Source organism: Anas platyrhynchos, chromosome 2 (assembly GCF_047663525.1).
Source record: "Anas platyrhynchos isolate ZD024472 breed Pekin duck chromosome 2, IASCAAS_PekinDuck_T2T, whole genome shotgun sequence".
NCBI classification, from domain to species: domain Eukaryota; kingdom Metazoa; phylum Chordata; class Aves; order Anseriformes; family Anatidae; genus Anas; species Anas platyrhynchos.
In genome coordinates, this window is record NC_092588.1 from 63,447,205 (window position 1) to 63,463,615 (window position 16,411).

The following is a 16,411-nucleotide window of genomic DNA, read 5'->3' on the forward strand; positions in this document are numbered from 1 at the left end:
GAGCACTACACACTTCCAGTGTACACACGACACTCCCGGTGAGGTAGTGAAAAGGTCTCCCTAGCTTTGCAATGGAGCTGACGTCCTTCAGCTTGGCACCTTCAATGCTAGACCTTTCCTCTTTTCAAAGAGTGCCAATGAGTACCTCCACAGCAGAACAGCCTAACAAGGGAGAAAGAAACATGTTTGACATCTGAACTTCAGCCATTTATCCTATGCCAGTATTCCACCTCGTGGTTTACACCTACCAAGGAGCAGGAGACACTGAAGGAGTTAATTGTAAGTGACTGCCTTCTCATATTGCATCTTTCAGAGAAAAAGGTCTGACGTCTGCCAGAAACAACTTAAACTTTTCAAGATAATACCAGCAACCATCACTGTAAAGATCCAGGTCATGAGGGGTTCCGTAGATAGAAAGAAAGTGATAGACAGTGCAAAACGTGTAAGTCAGAAATAAAGTGGTTCAAGACCAAAGAGGGTTCTGATTTGAAATATTATATTTTATGGCTTGTTAAGATAATGTTTCAGTTATTTTTAAAATTGTGTACCACTTGCCATGTATTAAAAATCACAGGCACCTTCTACTAAGAGATGTTGAATTACACCTTAGACATTCCTTCTCTTCACTTCTGACTCATCCTGCCTCCTCCTAGCGACAACTGCTTTCTTGTCAATGAAAGCATTTCCTTGTAAAACTATGTTATTTGTTATGTTGTGTTCAATCACTTTCGGTGCAACTGTGTGGCCAGTTCTTAAGCTGGGTAGGCAATCATTGAGCTGGCCATGACCACATGAAACAAGACTTTGAGGCTACCGTGGAGACTTCCAGGAAAACTTCTCAGACATTTAAGAAAGAAAGAAAGAAAGAAAGAAAGAAAGAAAGAAAGAAAGAAAGAAAGAAAGAAAGAAAGAAAGAAAGTTAGTTTTGAATACTAGGGTTTGTTAGAAAAACAATAGACAACAATACTGCATGTAGCTGTCCACAAGGAGTGGTTGAGAAAACTAGGACTTTTCAGCCCAATAAAAAGACACTTTAGAGCAGAAATGAGAACTACACAATAACGAGTAGCATCGAGAGGGTGGAAAGGAGTCAACTGTGCAGAAGAGCCAGGCTCTTTATGCAGATGGCAGCAGGTCCATGATCATCCTTGCCAAAGAGGTTTGTGGCTGAAAACAACTTTGCTTCCTTTGTAGGGGAGACTGGGTGAACATTTGAAAGAGAGATCCACTGGGGCTAGTGAGAAAACAAACCACATCTGGTTCAGGAAACCACCAATGTAAAAAAAATAATAATAATGCTGAAGACTAGGAGAATGTCAAGGAGGAAAACCCACACATGCTTTCCCTAACTGTGCACTTGTGAACACTTGTGAAACTGTTGAATGCAAAGCTAGACGGCATGCAAAGCCTTTGCTGGAACCTGTATAGAGATTACTAGGTCATTGTGCAGACAGGAAAGTTCCTGATTAACTGGAGATACTCCTTGGAGGCTGACAAGGATTTTATATCAGAAACAGTCTGATAAATGTTTTATCTCCAGAAAAAGAATTTCCAATAAATATTTCATAATCCAAACTAGCCCGGCTAAAGAGCTACTCATGACTATTCACCTCACCTCTGAGCAACGTTTTGGGCAGAGCTGAACAATGTACTGTCCTTCTGATTTTCCCACAAGGAGGAAGAAGGAAGGCAAAGACAACTCCAGAAGTCTTAAAAGTAGTCATAACGTCGAGTCAGTGAAAAAGCATCCCAAATGAATGAGGATATTATAAATTTTAATTTATTCCTGAAATTCCCTGGAGTTTTTATTGAACAGGCTGTTGCTCATGACCTTCACGTGCTAGAGAATCAGCAGGATCAGAATTACTTTCCTAATTAAGCCAGAAAAATTAAAAATGCTTTTAAAACCAGTTTCATCTAATCTGTTTATGAATGGAAGCCTACAACATTACACCTCTGGTTTGCAGCTAAGAGACATTCTGAATCCCTCTTTCAAGGGCGAGTGGTTTCACAGCAGGAATGTTTACTAGTAAGTATGGTGGCTGAAGTGTATAAATGAATGTTTGTTCAGTTGAGTCACCACTTTCTATTTTTTTTTCCCCCTGACTACAGTTTGTATTTTCTTGCGTCAGGAAATGTTGTAATCTCGACAAAGAATGAAATCCTCCCCCTGCTAGATTTCATTCTGGAAATTTTACCGCTGACTTGAATGACATTAAGATTCGATACAGAATTTCTAAGGCCTTACCTAAAAACAAACAATGAGCATTTACTGCAGTTGGTAAAAGTGCCTTGTAGAGAAACACCTTTTTAATTTAGGGGAACTTGCAGGGATTTGGCTCAAGGTGATACCAATGTAGGTTGGTCCTATAACAGGAGAAGAATGGGCTGAAAACACAGCCCTGCTGAAAACATTTTAACCAAATTATCTGAACCTTCTCCTGCAATACAGTAAAATTGCTAATGTGACCTTAGAAATGAAACTGAGAATATCTGATACGCCACTGCCACAGCACATACTGAAAGCCTCTCGCTAGTTTTGAGGGCGAGAATTCCCCTTCAGATCCAGTGGCAATGAAAAAAATGTTGAGGGAAAAAAAAACAAACAAAAGTGTCTTAATTAAATTCCAGTCATGTAGAAGTTCCCAGCCACAACCCCAGCAATACTTGCTATAGTATTGTATCACTTTTGGTTATGCCAGTGGTGGACTGCTGGAAAGCACGCCAGGAGCCCTGCCATTTAAGACTCCCCAGGCTTAAATGTGCTGCACTTGCACGTTCCCTGAGTCACCAGGCACAAGCTCTCACCAGCTGGAGATGCCTATTTTGGCTTACTTTTGTCAGCAGGGAAATTCTCCTGCGGACCAGGTGTTGTAGGAGATAGTTTCTGTAACTACCAACTTTCCTGCTCCGCTATCACTGGGGCAGATCAAAAGCAGCTGCCGTGCATCGAGGTCAGCGGGTGAGACCTGTGAATGTGCTGGAAAAGACACAAATAACCAGTGCAACCAGTAAGGAAGTGTTTCTCTCAAAATAAAATCTGCTTTGTCCTAATAGACCTCCCTCCTACTTTTACACTTTATTCACTGCTCTGGTGAACAGGCTAATGTATAATAAACCTCTCCTGCCTCATTACCACCTGGGAGACCTCTGCAATACCATACAGGCGATCTTCAACCAAATGTTTTTGCAGCAAATTAAATTAAAGAACACTGTATCAGAATTTCACCAATCCTAAAAACCTACAACATAATTTTTGCCATTAGTAGCTAACAGTTTTCCCCCCAAATTAACCTGCAATATTTTTTAAAGATCGGAAAGTTTCAGAAAATGCTGTATTCCTCAAAATGCCCTGTCAAAACTCGCTGAAAGCGTTTCAGTTTTTCAGGGATGTGTTTTGGAAGGAGATCTCGATTTGAACCATGTCGTGCTCCTGGGAGGCTGTGGGAGAGAGCACTGTTGGCTGTAACACAGTAAGGGCTGTTTTCCATGACACAATGGAAGCTTTATTACCAGTTCCTGCCAGCGCAAGTCTTTTGATAGTGAAACCAGTGTATCTGTAATAATAATGTATTAAAAAGGCAACAGAGTCTTGAAATGCTCTACTGGAAAAAGATCTATCTTTGGGAACAGAATGTAAGTATCTGGGAAGTTCTGTGTTTATTGAGCAACACTGACTGAAATACCATTCCTAGAACAAGTTATCTCAGAGATCACATATAAAGGAAAGATTGCAGGGAACAGAGCTGAGCGGTAAGATGAAGTGAAGGAGTCATGTTAAATGAATTGCACAGCTGGATCCCGGTTCTGAATCCATATATTTGAGAACTAAGAATGAACTCAAGTGGAAAAAGAAACTGCTGCAAAAGCTCTTCCTTAGCTGGATCTACAGCAGTTCTCCACCCTTTTAGAAGTCTTCATGATCTGTATTTTTTGTTGTTCTGTGATTAACAGAACAGTTTCTCTGATAACAGTATAAGAATACAAGCAACCATCAGATCTGTAAGAAGCCCTTCAAAAATGATCATAGACATGCAATACAAGTCAGAGTCTGTCTGTAATTCAGCAAGTCCAACTTCATCTACACATTAACATTTTTTCGGAGGTATCTTTTGCCATCAGAGGTAGTATTTTCCCAGACCTGAAGGTGGAACTCTTGTTCCTTTGATGATCTTTGTGAGTGCCACAGCATTTTGCATTGTCTTTTTTTCTGCCTTGAAGAAATAAGAAATTCTCTGAAGTCACTGCTGGGTTGACTGGGAGATCATGTTAACAGCGGCAGCAAAACTGGACAGTTGGGTATGAATGCTGTGTGTACAATGAGACGTGCCAGAAGCTCTTCAGACATTGCCTGTTAGAAATCACACACACAAAAAAATCTTTCTTTTTGGAAACATCTTTGGGATCCTATTATTATTATTTTTTTTTCTGCTACATAGGTAGACTTCTTGGTCTTCTTCTGGAGTCAAGACATTTAAAGACAGAAAAGACCAAGTGGTCATATCAGACTGCACAGAGTCTCTGACTATACTACAGCAAAACTGCAGTGGTGTATGCCTAAACTATAGTACATCTTTGGAAAAATTCTCTCTCTCCTTTTTTTTTTTTTTTTTTTTTTTGTTTTTTTTTTGTTTTTTTTTTTTTAAATTATCAATTTTGAATTGTTTCAAAAGAGATTCACAGAAAGCCATCAGTGCTTCTACTCCTCACACATCTCTAAGCCACACAAACAAAGCACACTCATGATAAAGGCACCTCTTCATCTGCATTGGATTGTGCTTTTAAAATATCTAAAATTCCATTTCATAACTTTCTTCTTTCCAATATTTAACATCCTTTTGAAGTGTAGATACTCAAACTGGATGCATTATTTCATTAATGATTTAACTAATGTTATAAACAAGGACAATACATCCATTCTGGTTGTATTTGGTGTTCCTCTGGCTTTGCTTCTGAGTACTAGCAAAGTTTTATTCTGGGAGCTCATGTTCAGCTGCTAACGTATTGTAATGCCCAGGTCCTTTTCAGTGTTGTCTCATGGCTGTTACTCTCCCTCAGGTTTCGAGGGAGGCCCCGAGGCCTTATCTTGAATGTCAACTTTCAATTTGCCTGTCTTAAGAAAAGCATTATTATAAACGAGGTTATCTTAAAAAGTAGGACATGGGATTTTATCTAAGTGACCCACTGTTGCTACTATTTACAACATCAGAGTAGTAATTTTGTATTTTTGTCCAAGTCACTCCTAATAGTACCAGGTCAAGAGTAAGCCTCCTCAGAAGACATCTGTATGACAAATCTTCACTTACAATCATGTCTCTTGAGAATTCTCATTTGAACCAGTTTTGGATCCACTTACTATGACCTACATAGACTTTGTATTCCGTGCTGTATTTACGAGAGTAGCACACTGTTCTAACTCGGATGGAATCTATTATTTCAACATTATTACCTTTATGAACCAAACTTACATTCAAGTATGTTTAATCAAATCTCTTTCATAAAAATGTGTTCAGTGGCACTTAATTATTGGCATTTAATGACTGTAGCCCCAATCAGGACTTCCATGTTTCTGCCCAACATCTGTGCCAAACCGGTTATGCTACGTTAGCCTGTGTCATCACTACCATTTTTTAAATATATGATCATTGTAAGCATTTTTTAAATACTCTGGCATTTATTCAGCTGTATTGTGAGCAACAGACTGTGGATGCTGTGGATTTGGATCCTTTAGCCACTAAACAGCTTTAATTGTAGTAACTACAATTTCTTCCCCACGTGCCCTATGAAAAAAAAAAAAAACAAACATCTAGCAGTCTGGGATGATGTGTATGCAAAGTGGATGGCTAATATATACATACTGATTGTCTGGCTGATTGCTGCTAAGAAGGAGAATGTGTAGGAGCTGAGGTTTTTGCCTGCTTTTCCCTGGCTGAGGAAACAAATTCAGGTTTTGAAATACCCATTTTCGCAAAACCTACAAAGGTGTTCTCCGAACTAGACCAGAACTGACCCAAAGGGTATGGAATGACAGACAGATGCACAGATAACATAAATATTGTTCATGACCTTAATATTATCTTTGATTGGAGATCTTAAGTCAGTTCTCTTAATACTATTGAGTACAGTTAAAAAAAAAAAAATCTATTTCAATAGTGGCACAGCATCCTCATTAATTGTTGCTATAGAGATATTGCTGGGTAGCCAGACAGTTTTCTGTCTCTATTCAGAGGTGGCAAAATGACCAGAAGTGACAGCAGGCTGCCCTTGGATGTTTTGCTTTATGTAGATGAAAATTTGTCCTATAGCTGCCAGTATGCCTACCTGGAGCAGCAGTTCTGGTAGCCAGAGGTTGAAATACTGGGATAGGGTCTAATTATCAGTGTAAGGTACGAACAGCATTCACTTATCTTCAAATTGGAATATTCATTAAATACTTATTTTCTGAATAATGCTGTAAATGGGAAAGGACATGGTGAGGGGAGAACGGAACCTCACGGGCATGGCCTGGGCTACATTTGTTTCTTATAGCCTCATGCTTTGTATCTCCTAAGGACATAAAACTATTAGAGAGTGTCCAAGGGAGGGCTATGAAGATGGTGAAGGGTCTGGAGGGCAAGACACATGTGGGTGGCTGAGGTCCCTGGGTTTGCTCAGCCCCGAGCAGAGCAGGCTGTGGGGAGGCCTCATGGCGGCCTGCAGCTCCCTCACGAGGGGAGCGGAGGGGCAGGCGCTGAGCTCTGCCCTCTGGGGACAGCGACAGGACCCGAGGGAACGGCATGGAGCTGGGACAGGGGAGGGTCAGGCTGGGGGTTAGGGAACGGGTCTGCACCCAGAGGGTGGGCGGGCACTGGGACAGGATCCCCAGGGATGCGGTCATGGCACCGAGCCTGATGGAGTTCAAGAAGTGTTTGGACAACACTCTCAGACATAGGGTCTGATTTTTGGGTGGAGCCAGGAGTTGGACTCGGTGATCCTTGTGGGTCCTTTCCCACTCGTGACATTCTGTGATTCTGTGACCCCCAGCACCCCACTGGGCAATGTGCCGGGCTTTAACTCTGTTACACTGTATGACGTACAAACGGGATTTAAGAAAAGCTCTTAAAACATGTGGTGGGCACCAGGCATCCCGTGTCCGCCTCCCAGACGCAGCCATTTATTTCACCTTCCCCCCGCGGCTGCTGGCGGGGCTGACAGCGGGGCGAGCCCCAGCCCCTGCCCTGCTTGGCTGCGGCTCCCTCGGCCACCTCGGGGGCAAACCGGAGGCGAAGAGGTGTGTGTTTGTGCGTGTATGGTGTACGTGGGGTGTGTTTGTGTGTGTGTATTTGTGTATTTGTGCCCCGTGTGCGTGGCGGGCGGGGCACAGCCGCCTCCCCGCCGCGGGGTGGGGGGATCGCAGCCAGCTCCCTGCCAGCGCCCCGCTCCCAGCCGCCGCATGGTGAGGGGCTGCGGCGGGGGAAGCGGGACCGGGAGGGGCCGAGGGGAGGCAGGGACGGAGGGATGGAGGACGGAAGGACGGAAAAAGGAGGAGGCCGGGTGCTGCTGGCTGGTTCCGGCGATGGCGGCCCGGCCGCTTTCGCTTTCGCTTCCCCTTCCCAGCCGGGGCTCGGTACCTGCGGCCGTGCCCTGCCGGTAGGAGCCGGCGGCGGGGGGTGGGGGGCTGCGGGGCGGTGCCGTGACCCCCTCCGAGCCCCGACCCCGAGCCCCAGCCCCAGCCCCGAGCCCCAGCCCCGGGGCCCGTCCCGCTGGGGCCGCCCCCCCCGCAGCCCGGGTGCCTCGGGGGTGTCCCGGGCGGGGAGCGCAGGGAGGGGTTTGGGGGGTTTGGGGGGGGATTTGGGGGGGTTTGGGTTTGGTGAAGGTGGCCGCAAGTCGCTGGGTCAGCACGGGGTTGGGAGAAAGTAGAGCACAGGGTGACAAGTGGCTCGGCGCTGCGTTTCAGCAGGGTTTCTGTGCCCTTTAGGAAAGGGGAGGTGTTGGTGTAGGGCATATAGGACATGAAGGTTTCCTTATGGCTCTCTGTCCCACATCGCTCTCTGCTTGTGCTTCTGGCAGGGTGGGGGAAGCTCAGGCCTGGGCCACCTGTTGCAGCCGTGGTCCAGGAATACAGAAAATCCGTGTTAGGGCCCTAATTGCAGGTTGCGGGGTGTTGTGGGACAGGTGCTGCGGCTGCTGAGCTGCCCTGAGCTCGCTCTGCCGGTTCAGCAGTGCCCAGGAAATGCTGGTGTTTGTCCCGTGATATCTGGCCTTCTGTAGCTGGCTTAAAAGTGTGAAGCAAACAACGCAACAGGCCCGGCCTGCTTGCTCCGGGCCTCTCAAAATGCAGTCGTGTGCTCTTGCCTTACCCGGATCGAGTTTGTCTTGCTGGATCTGCGAGGGCACAGATCCACCGGGAAACACAGCCCCAGGTTTCAGCCCGCCATGTACAGCCGCTAATTCTGGTGGTCCTGCAGGAGATGCCACGTGGGCAGTTCTTCACCCCGCTAAGTGGGTGTTCACGTCGCTTCGTGGGCACTTCAGGGCTAGTCACCGTGTGTTTCAGCCTAACACAGCTGCTTTCCTCTGGTTCCTTTCATAGCCAGTGCAGAAAGGTGTAGTCCAGAACCAGAGTGCACCCCGGCTGTATCCCACACATTCCTCACTCGCTACAGGCCAAGAGAGCAGTAGCAAATACTCTTTGCCACTCAGTTTTGAGGCCAGTACTACTCTGAGAAGTGTTTCAGGTCAGCATTTCTCTGGGTGAGCAGAACTCTTCAGATTTATTCCACTTTTTCCTTTGGAGAACACTGTGCAGTTTACCAGAAGTTCACATTACGTTTGGTTCATATAACAGCACTTACTGAAATTTTTGATACAAGCATGTTACCGTCATAGCAAGGCTTTTCTGATTGACTACAGCTATGTGGCTGTGTGATTTCTATGCGCTGCCACGGAGTAAGTGGAGATTTCGGGTTACTGTCAGAATTAAATTCACACGTTCACAGTTTGGAATTTTATGTCTGCAAATCCTTTCACCCTTTACCATTATCTGACTTAAAAAGTGAAATGCGATAGCATATGCTGCTTGGACCTCCACTGTCTGTGAGAGGAAGTGATTTATTATTTAAAGATTTTGTATGCTTTATATAGCCATTTCTTTAGTAAAATAAAGATCAAGCCAGTGAAATGCCTCAGGTCCTGTTGCTTTGTGAAAAGTGCTTTCAAGCAATAGTGTGTAGACTAATCCTTTATGTAAGATACCCTCAGATAATTTTAAGTGTATGGGGTGAAGAAACTGGAGTTCCTTGAGTGATAAGAATCACAGGTGATTTTCAGAAGTGCACACACCAAGTTAATGATACTCTTTATTCTAACTTTAGTTCATAATCATAGTTCCAGTTTGGGGCCATCTCCAGAAAATGTAAATCTTAAAAAGAGAGGTATATGTAATTTTTGCCACCTCCTAATATTTTGATAATGCTCCTGTGGTATGCTTTGATATATCTTTTTTATTATTTATTAACACAACTGGAAATTATGCTGCATCTGGGTCTTGAGCACTAAGTGTTACTTGTGTCACCGAAATGTAATTGAATTTTGGTACATGAATTTTGGATGAGATAATCTTTAAGAGGCCAATAGCATCAGTGTTTGAAATGACAAGATTCTGTAATTTCTTTGTTTATCGAATTATCTTGCACAGTGAATATAATGAAGAACAGTTAATTGCGTATTGTTTTATCTAACTCTTTTAATTACTGATTTAGTGATATGGTATTCTCTCCGGCTTTTTTGCTCAAACTTAGATGTATTTTAGAGAACCGCATCAGTGTATTCCAGGCTCACAGAAGTCTAGATTTGGTTGGACTTGGAGCTTGGTAAGTGCCCGTAGAGAGGAATGTCCCTCAGTGTGGCTGAGGGACGGAGAGTCAAAGGATTGACTCTTCCTCTCTGGCACTGGTGAGACCAGCAAGGTGGTTTGGGGGAGCATACGATAAACTGGGAGAAACTGGGTGGTGTGAGTTTGGCCAGCCTTAAGAAGAGAAGGTGGAGGAAAGGGAGACCTTACTGCTGTGTGTGGGAAGGTGTTGAGTGGACTTCTGGAGATGCATGGCAGTAATGTGAGGGTCAATGGACACAAGCTGGATTAGATACAGGGAAGGTTTTTGTGGGTTTGTTGGTTTCTTTTTAACCTGAAGAATGGTCAAGCACTGGAGCAGGGGTCTGATGAGGGCATGAGTGGCTGTCTAACAGGGCAAGGGCCTGTGCAACCAGATCTAGCTTGTGCTTGGTGGCTTCTGAAAATCCCTTCCAACCTAAGCTGTACTGTTTTTCTGTGATTACTCGAGAAACAGGTGTTGAAATTACTGAAGTTATCCTTAGGAAAACACAAACACAATAAATTATGCAAGAAAGCCTAGATTTCCTTGACACTGCGTCTGGAACTGACATACTGTTAGCACACAACCATGTGAAGATAACTTTATTTAGCATATCATATTAACTTCAAAAAAAAAGGTAAATCTTTCTTGCATTTTTTCTTATTGATAATTTATAGCTTAGAATTTTATTGTGAAAGCTGCTGTATTGTATGAGAAAACATCAAACAGAAGAGAATGTAAGGAGTTTTTATGTTTCTTCCTAAATTTCTCGCTCTTAGTTTGCAGTGAATGGTGCCTTAAGTTGCATTGGTGCCTTAAAAAGACTCTTAGACACTGTTGTGTCAGTGACTTCACAGTCTGGGAATTGGGATGGTGGAGAAGATGACTGTCCAGAGCCCTGTGTGCAGCTAAATACTTGAATTTTAAGCCATGGCTGTATTCAGATTACCTGCTCAAGATGTATGGCTACATTAACTCTCCTTCCACAGTGGAACAATTTGAAAGCCAACAGGTTAGGTGACTTAACATTCTTATCGATCTCTAGATACCAGTAAAGGTTAGGTACCACATGAGGGTGAATTTAGCTCGCTCTCAGCTGTGTTTGTGCTAGTGTACAACGGGCTGTGGTTTTCCATTAGTTCACGTTGTGTGAGAAGGCCGAAGAAATTGCGTCTTCTCCTCTTCAGCACGGTTCGGTGTTAAAGAAAAGCACGATTTGGAGACTAAATTTCTTTGAGGAACCAATTTTTAATTAATTCTAGCTCATAAACTAGTGGATTAGTTTATAAGCTGTCAGGAAATTAAATGTGTGCTCAAAGAGAGGAAGTATTACAGTCTGGCATAGGATGCTTTTTGTCTTTCGTTCATGGTAGAAAAAAGTCTTGTCAAAATGGAGTTCAACCAGGAGATACAAGAGGCTTTTTCAAAGGTTTTAGGGACTGTGATGACCAAGGTATAGTAAAAGACCAGGTGTATGTTTTATCACCTTGCATTTAGGTGTAGTGTGGTTAGGTGGAAAGATTAAAGCAGCACAAAAGGATATAAAGTTCTTGTTACATCCTGAAAAAGGTGAGGCTGCCCACTGCGTGTTTATTTGAAGAGCTGGACAAAGAACTATTAATATAAATGCATTGGGTAAGGAAGGGGTTTTTAAGGCTCCTTGCTAAGTATCTCCCTGACTGGTTCAGTCAAGACCTGGTGTAATCAACTGGTGTCTGCCGTGAAGGTCTCTCTGCCGACAGGAACCACAGAGCTCACAAAAAGCTGAACGCTCCCCCTCCACACTGACACACTGTGGTTAGAAATGAGAAAAATAATGTGTAATTTTAGCGTTAATAATACACTTGGCTGCATGAAAAATAGATTTTTCTTTACCTGTTACATTCTGCTGGGCCTGATCTGTAGCAGGAGGATTACGCTGGTTTAATTACTTGAAATTAGTTCGCTTGCTGGAAAAGTAACCTGATGTAGTTGCTGTCGTAGTACAAGTAATTTAAGATAGCTAATTCAGCATGTGTCTTTTTACTCACGCAGTTGTACAAAACTTTCTCATAAACGTCTGCCCTTAATTCAACTTCGACTTCCTGTTTTTGTTAATATAGAAAGAAAATCTCATTTAAATAACCTCTGCTTATGCAGTACTAAAACTACAACATTATCTCCATTATCTCACAATAATTTTTCTTGTCCCTTGTGTGCAGTCAGCATAGTGGAATTCCTTTATATTAGTCATGTACTCTGTATATAAATGCTGTTATATACAGCTATATACCTGTTATTATATACATATCTTATTCTAGAGAAGGGAAACTTTGAAATATTTTTTTTTTTATTATTTTTTTTTGCATTTGCAAGGAGTAAAATTCAGGAGGCCTGTGTACTGATTCTGCAATATTTCAGTAACCTTTTTAAGGCATCATCCCACAAAGGGTTTAGTCACCAGCAAGGGACAAATGCAACGTGGAGTGGAAACTTTCAGTCAGATGCTCTTGCTCTTTCTAGAAAGGGAAATTCCAGAATTAATTTTATTGTGGAGCCTTGTCAGGATATGTTTTACAATTTTTCAGATGATTCAGAATGCTAGTTGGCAAAACTTGAACTGTGATCAACCAAAGCATCTAATCACAAGCCTTATTCAATCAAAGGCTTCCATGTATCATTTTGTTGCAACGCACATTTGCATCTGCCTTATTTAGCTAGCTTTTTTTTTTGTTGTTATTGTTAAATTTTATCTGTGAAAAATGATCCCCGAGTCCTGCAAAGATAGGGGAATAATGCATTTACATGTAAATAAAAATGCTAATAAGGTATGCATTTTTAAGTAGTTAATGCTGCTCAAATGTGGTTTTGGAATAGATGTGGAAATTATTGGAAAAATGGAATTACCTTCTTCTGCTTGCTTAAAAAGTGAATTCACTTTAAAAAGTGAATCTAAATGATTACATTTTGTAATCCTGTAATTTTCTTTGTGCTTATTTTTTGTTTTCTTTTAGGGTTTTTTACCTTGGTAAAGGTATATTGTGCAAATATTAGCTCGAAGGGGGCTTTTTAGGATGTCTGAAGATGATGAAAAAGTTAAGCTCCGTCGAATCGAACCCGCCATTCAGAAGTTCATCAAAGTGGCAATTCCAACAGATTTGGAGAGATTACGAAAACACCAAATAAACATTGAGAAGGTTAGTGTTCGCTTTTTACTAATATAGCTCTTTTTACAGTATAGAAGCTGTCATCCTGAAAGGTTATGCACAGATTTCAATGAAAAGTTGATTATTAAATGTTTTAGTCCTGGCTGAAAATGAAACTTCTGTATTATTGTCTGGTCATTCAGTACATACAAAGGCCTTTACGTTTGTGGGAAACAGTCAGTTTAGAGTGAGAACCACTACTGTTTTCTGTTAAGAAGCTGTGGTAAGGAAAGCAGGCTAATATTCTTACTTTAATTCACTTGTTTGCGGCCAACTATTCTGAATAATTTACCGTTCATACCTATCTTTTTCTACATAGGTTTTTAAACTGAGCTAAAATAAATAGATTAAATTCTAAAACTGAAATTCTAAAACTGAAAAAAAAATGGAAAATAATAGTACCACATTTTTAGCATGGTTATATGCTTCTTGTTGGTATTAGCTCACTCTTGGTAGTGAAACTGATTATGTTTCCAAGAAAAAATAGCGTTGAATTAAATTCTTGCATATGCTATGGCCATGCAAATACTTCTAAAATAAACATCCCCAGCACAGTTATCTGGCATGAAATGGCCTTTGTCCATATTGTAAAACCCTCATATTCTGCAAAAACAGGATGGCTACATCCATGCTGCTATGTCAGCCCCTAAACAGCAGAGATTCTTTAAATAAGAGAGCCATTTGACCTGGACAAAACCTTGCCAGGGACAGTTGTAACAATTTAGCAGTACTGGCATCTGATTTTAGACTCAAAACATTACCACTGTTTATTAGAATAAATATGTAGCCCATTAGCCCATGGAAACTGAAACATCGGTTCATCAAGGATGGTGGTAGGAGATTTACTAGAACAAGTGACACCAATAAAAAAACAGAAGAGAGCGGGTGACTCAGTAGATGAGCACACAGTCATAATATCAACTCTGCGATGGAAATTTTGAAACTACTAATAAAATACGTATTTGTTTAGAAAAGATTATGCTTACCACCACAGAAAAATGAGTGACAAGTAGTGTCCAGTGTTCTGCAAAATTCTGTACACGTTTGTGGAAAATCGTACCTCTTAGTAATTTCACAGGCTTATTCGTAGTATATAAAAGCCAGTGTATATGTAAATCTGTGCAGGACAGCCATCTACATTTTTTTTTTTAACACCTGGGGAACAAATGAAGAAGTTGGAAGAAAACATGATCATTTGTGAACATGATTTGAATTTCCCGACAGGCGTGGTCTGAAGGGTGTGTGTAATGTTATTGTTGAAACTTTTACGTTTTGCTGCTGTCAGTTGTTCACAACTTTACCTTAATTTTAATGTAACTTTACGAAGTGTTCAACCTTTGGGATGAAATTTGCCATGCCAGGTTTCTGCCTTGAGTAGTTTGGGGATGGAGAGGAGGGAGAATAAATCCTTGCAGTCAGAAAATAATGTGTTGTTTGAGTGCTAGTCATTTCTTTTTATAAGAAATGGTTAGCTTAAGGGATAGCAAGTGGGTGATAGCTTACCAATAGTCATTTCTTTTAAACACAGTGACATGGTTGGAACAGTAACTTCAGATCTGTTTGTGGGGTGGTCTTCGTTAAAACGAAACATTTTGCTGTACCTGTAGAAGTCTGCTATATTTTGGCCAGGAGGTGTGATTCTGAAAAAGAAAAATGGTTTGCAGGTACTCAGTAGACACTGGTTAAACACCAGCTGAAGATTACTGAAGATTTACCCAATGCTGAGCACACTTCTGTGCTTAGAAATTACAAGAAATCCTGGAGTTGCCAATTTGATTTGTCATGAATCTGGATGAAAACAGGGAGTTTATTTTTCTGTTTTCTTACCTGTAATTGTGTGCAAGAGGAATCTTCTCCTGGGTCATTTGAATAGAGGATAAGGAGTTGAATGGGGAGCTTGTGAAGAAGTACCTCAGGATGCAAAGTGGTTGACCATGAAAAGAGAGAAGAATTGGGACAGGGGAAGATGTGGGACTCACGATGGCTGATAATAGTTGGACTCCTTTCCTTAAGGGTGTAATAAGGATGCAATAAGGATATGAACTGCAATATACACAAATTGAAAAGTGTAGTAGTACAATATTTGCCTGAAGCAATAGCTTCTTAATGAGATGAGCTATTTTTTCAGTCACAGCGTATTGTTTACCCTCTGTTATTCTATATTTGTCTAATTCATTACATTACCTAGATGCCCGTGGATTCAGCATTTTCTTGCCTTGGAATCAGCCACTTTGCTGCAGCTCTGTAGGCAGACTACAGAGTGGTAGAGATCCAGAGGTAGCAAAGAATGATATGAATTAGTGTGGGATTCAGGGCGCTTAGAGAGCTTTGTAATGCCTGTTTTGTTCAAATAGAGACAGTCCTGGTAGCTAAGTTGTTCCACTAAATAGAGGATGGCATAAGAGCTGTGTCCTTGCCTGAGAGGAGCATATGGGTGGTCATGGAAAAAGGGTAGAGTGTTGATGGGAGGGGAGGCTGACCTGTCAGTACAGAATGGGAAATGGTTAATAAGGCACATTTGCAGGGCACAAATTGTTTTCTTGCACTTTGAAAGTCGATGGTGTAATTAGGGAGGGACAGTGGAGGGGATGAGCATAGCTGTTACACTCCTTGAATATTTTTGGAAGAGTATCACTTTGTCCAGCTAGATAGAATTTTTGCTATGTATTGTTCACATATGGGAAAAAAAAAAAAAAAAAAAAAAAAAAAAAAAACAACAAACAAAAACCAAAACAAAACAAAAAATCACACTTATTTAGCATCCATAAACACCCCAACAAGAATCTCCAAATGGCATTGGGTGCTGTAAGGGGGGATGACCTCGGGAATTGCTGTATTTGCTCCATGTGCATGGCTGGTGAGGAGGGGTAGCCAGCTACTTGTCAATCCCACTGAAAATCTCTTATGTATTTAAACAAAGAATAATTACACCGTATCTACCCAGATAGTGTCACCATGGAAAGGGGTAATACACATTTTCACTGAGTTCAGCCAGGTGTTGCTAAACTGAAGTCTTTGTTGAGCAAACAGCTCAAACAAGTTAAGCATTCTTGTTTTGCAGACAGAAGGGAGAATCTTTGGAAGGATGACATTCTAGAATCTAGAATCTGGAAATTCTAGAGTCTGTAAGAAAGTGCAGAAAAATTACATTTTGAATGTAAAAATCTGAGGCAATCTGAAAGTATTTAGGGTGTTCCTTGAGTTTTTTAGGTTGTTGATGATGTCAGTGTGAATGATCTGTTCACTCAACATAATAAATTTGCATATCAGAAAAACCCTTAAATACTTGTAAACACAGATCTTAAAATTAAGGCGTTAAGTGCATTTCCTCAAAACATCTCTGTTTTGAAAGCTAGAAGTGGCACTAAAGAT

General features: G+C 41.6%; 1 protein-coding gene across 4 annotated transcripts in view; it reads left to right on the forward strand.

Moving 5' to 3' along the window:
- Nucleotides 1–7,120: 7,120 nt before the first annotated feature.
- The window catches only part of STX17 (syntaxin 17), a 30,258-nt gene continuing 20,967 nt past the window's right edge, over nt 7,121–16,411 (forward strand). The window contains exons 1-2 of one of the 4 annotated variants that reach the window (XM_027451860.3): nt 7,121–7,270; nt 12,848–13,030. In XM_027451860.3, coding sequence (XP_027307661.2) covers nt 12,908–13,030 — 123 coding nt within the window. In that variant the 5' untranslated portion in view covers nt 7,121–7,270; nt 12,848–12,907. The other 3 variants (XM_027451859.3, XM_027451858.3, XM_072034860.1) reach the window with 3 other exon arrangements.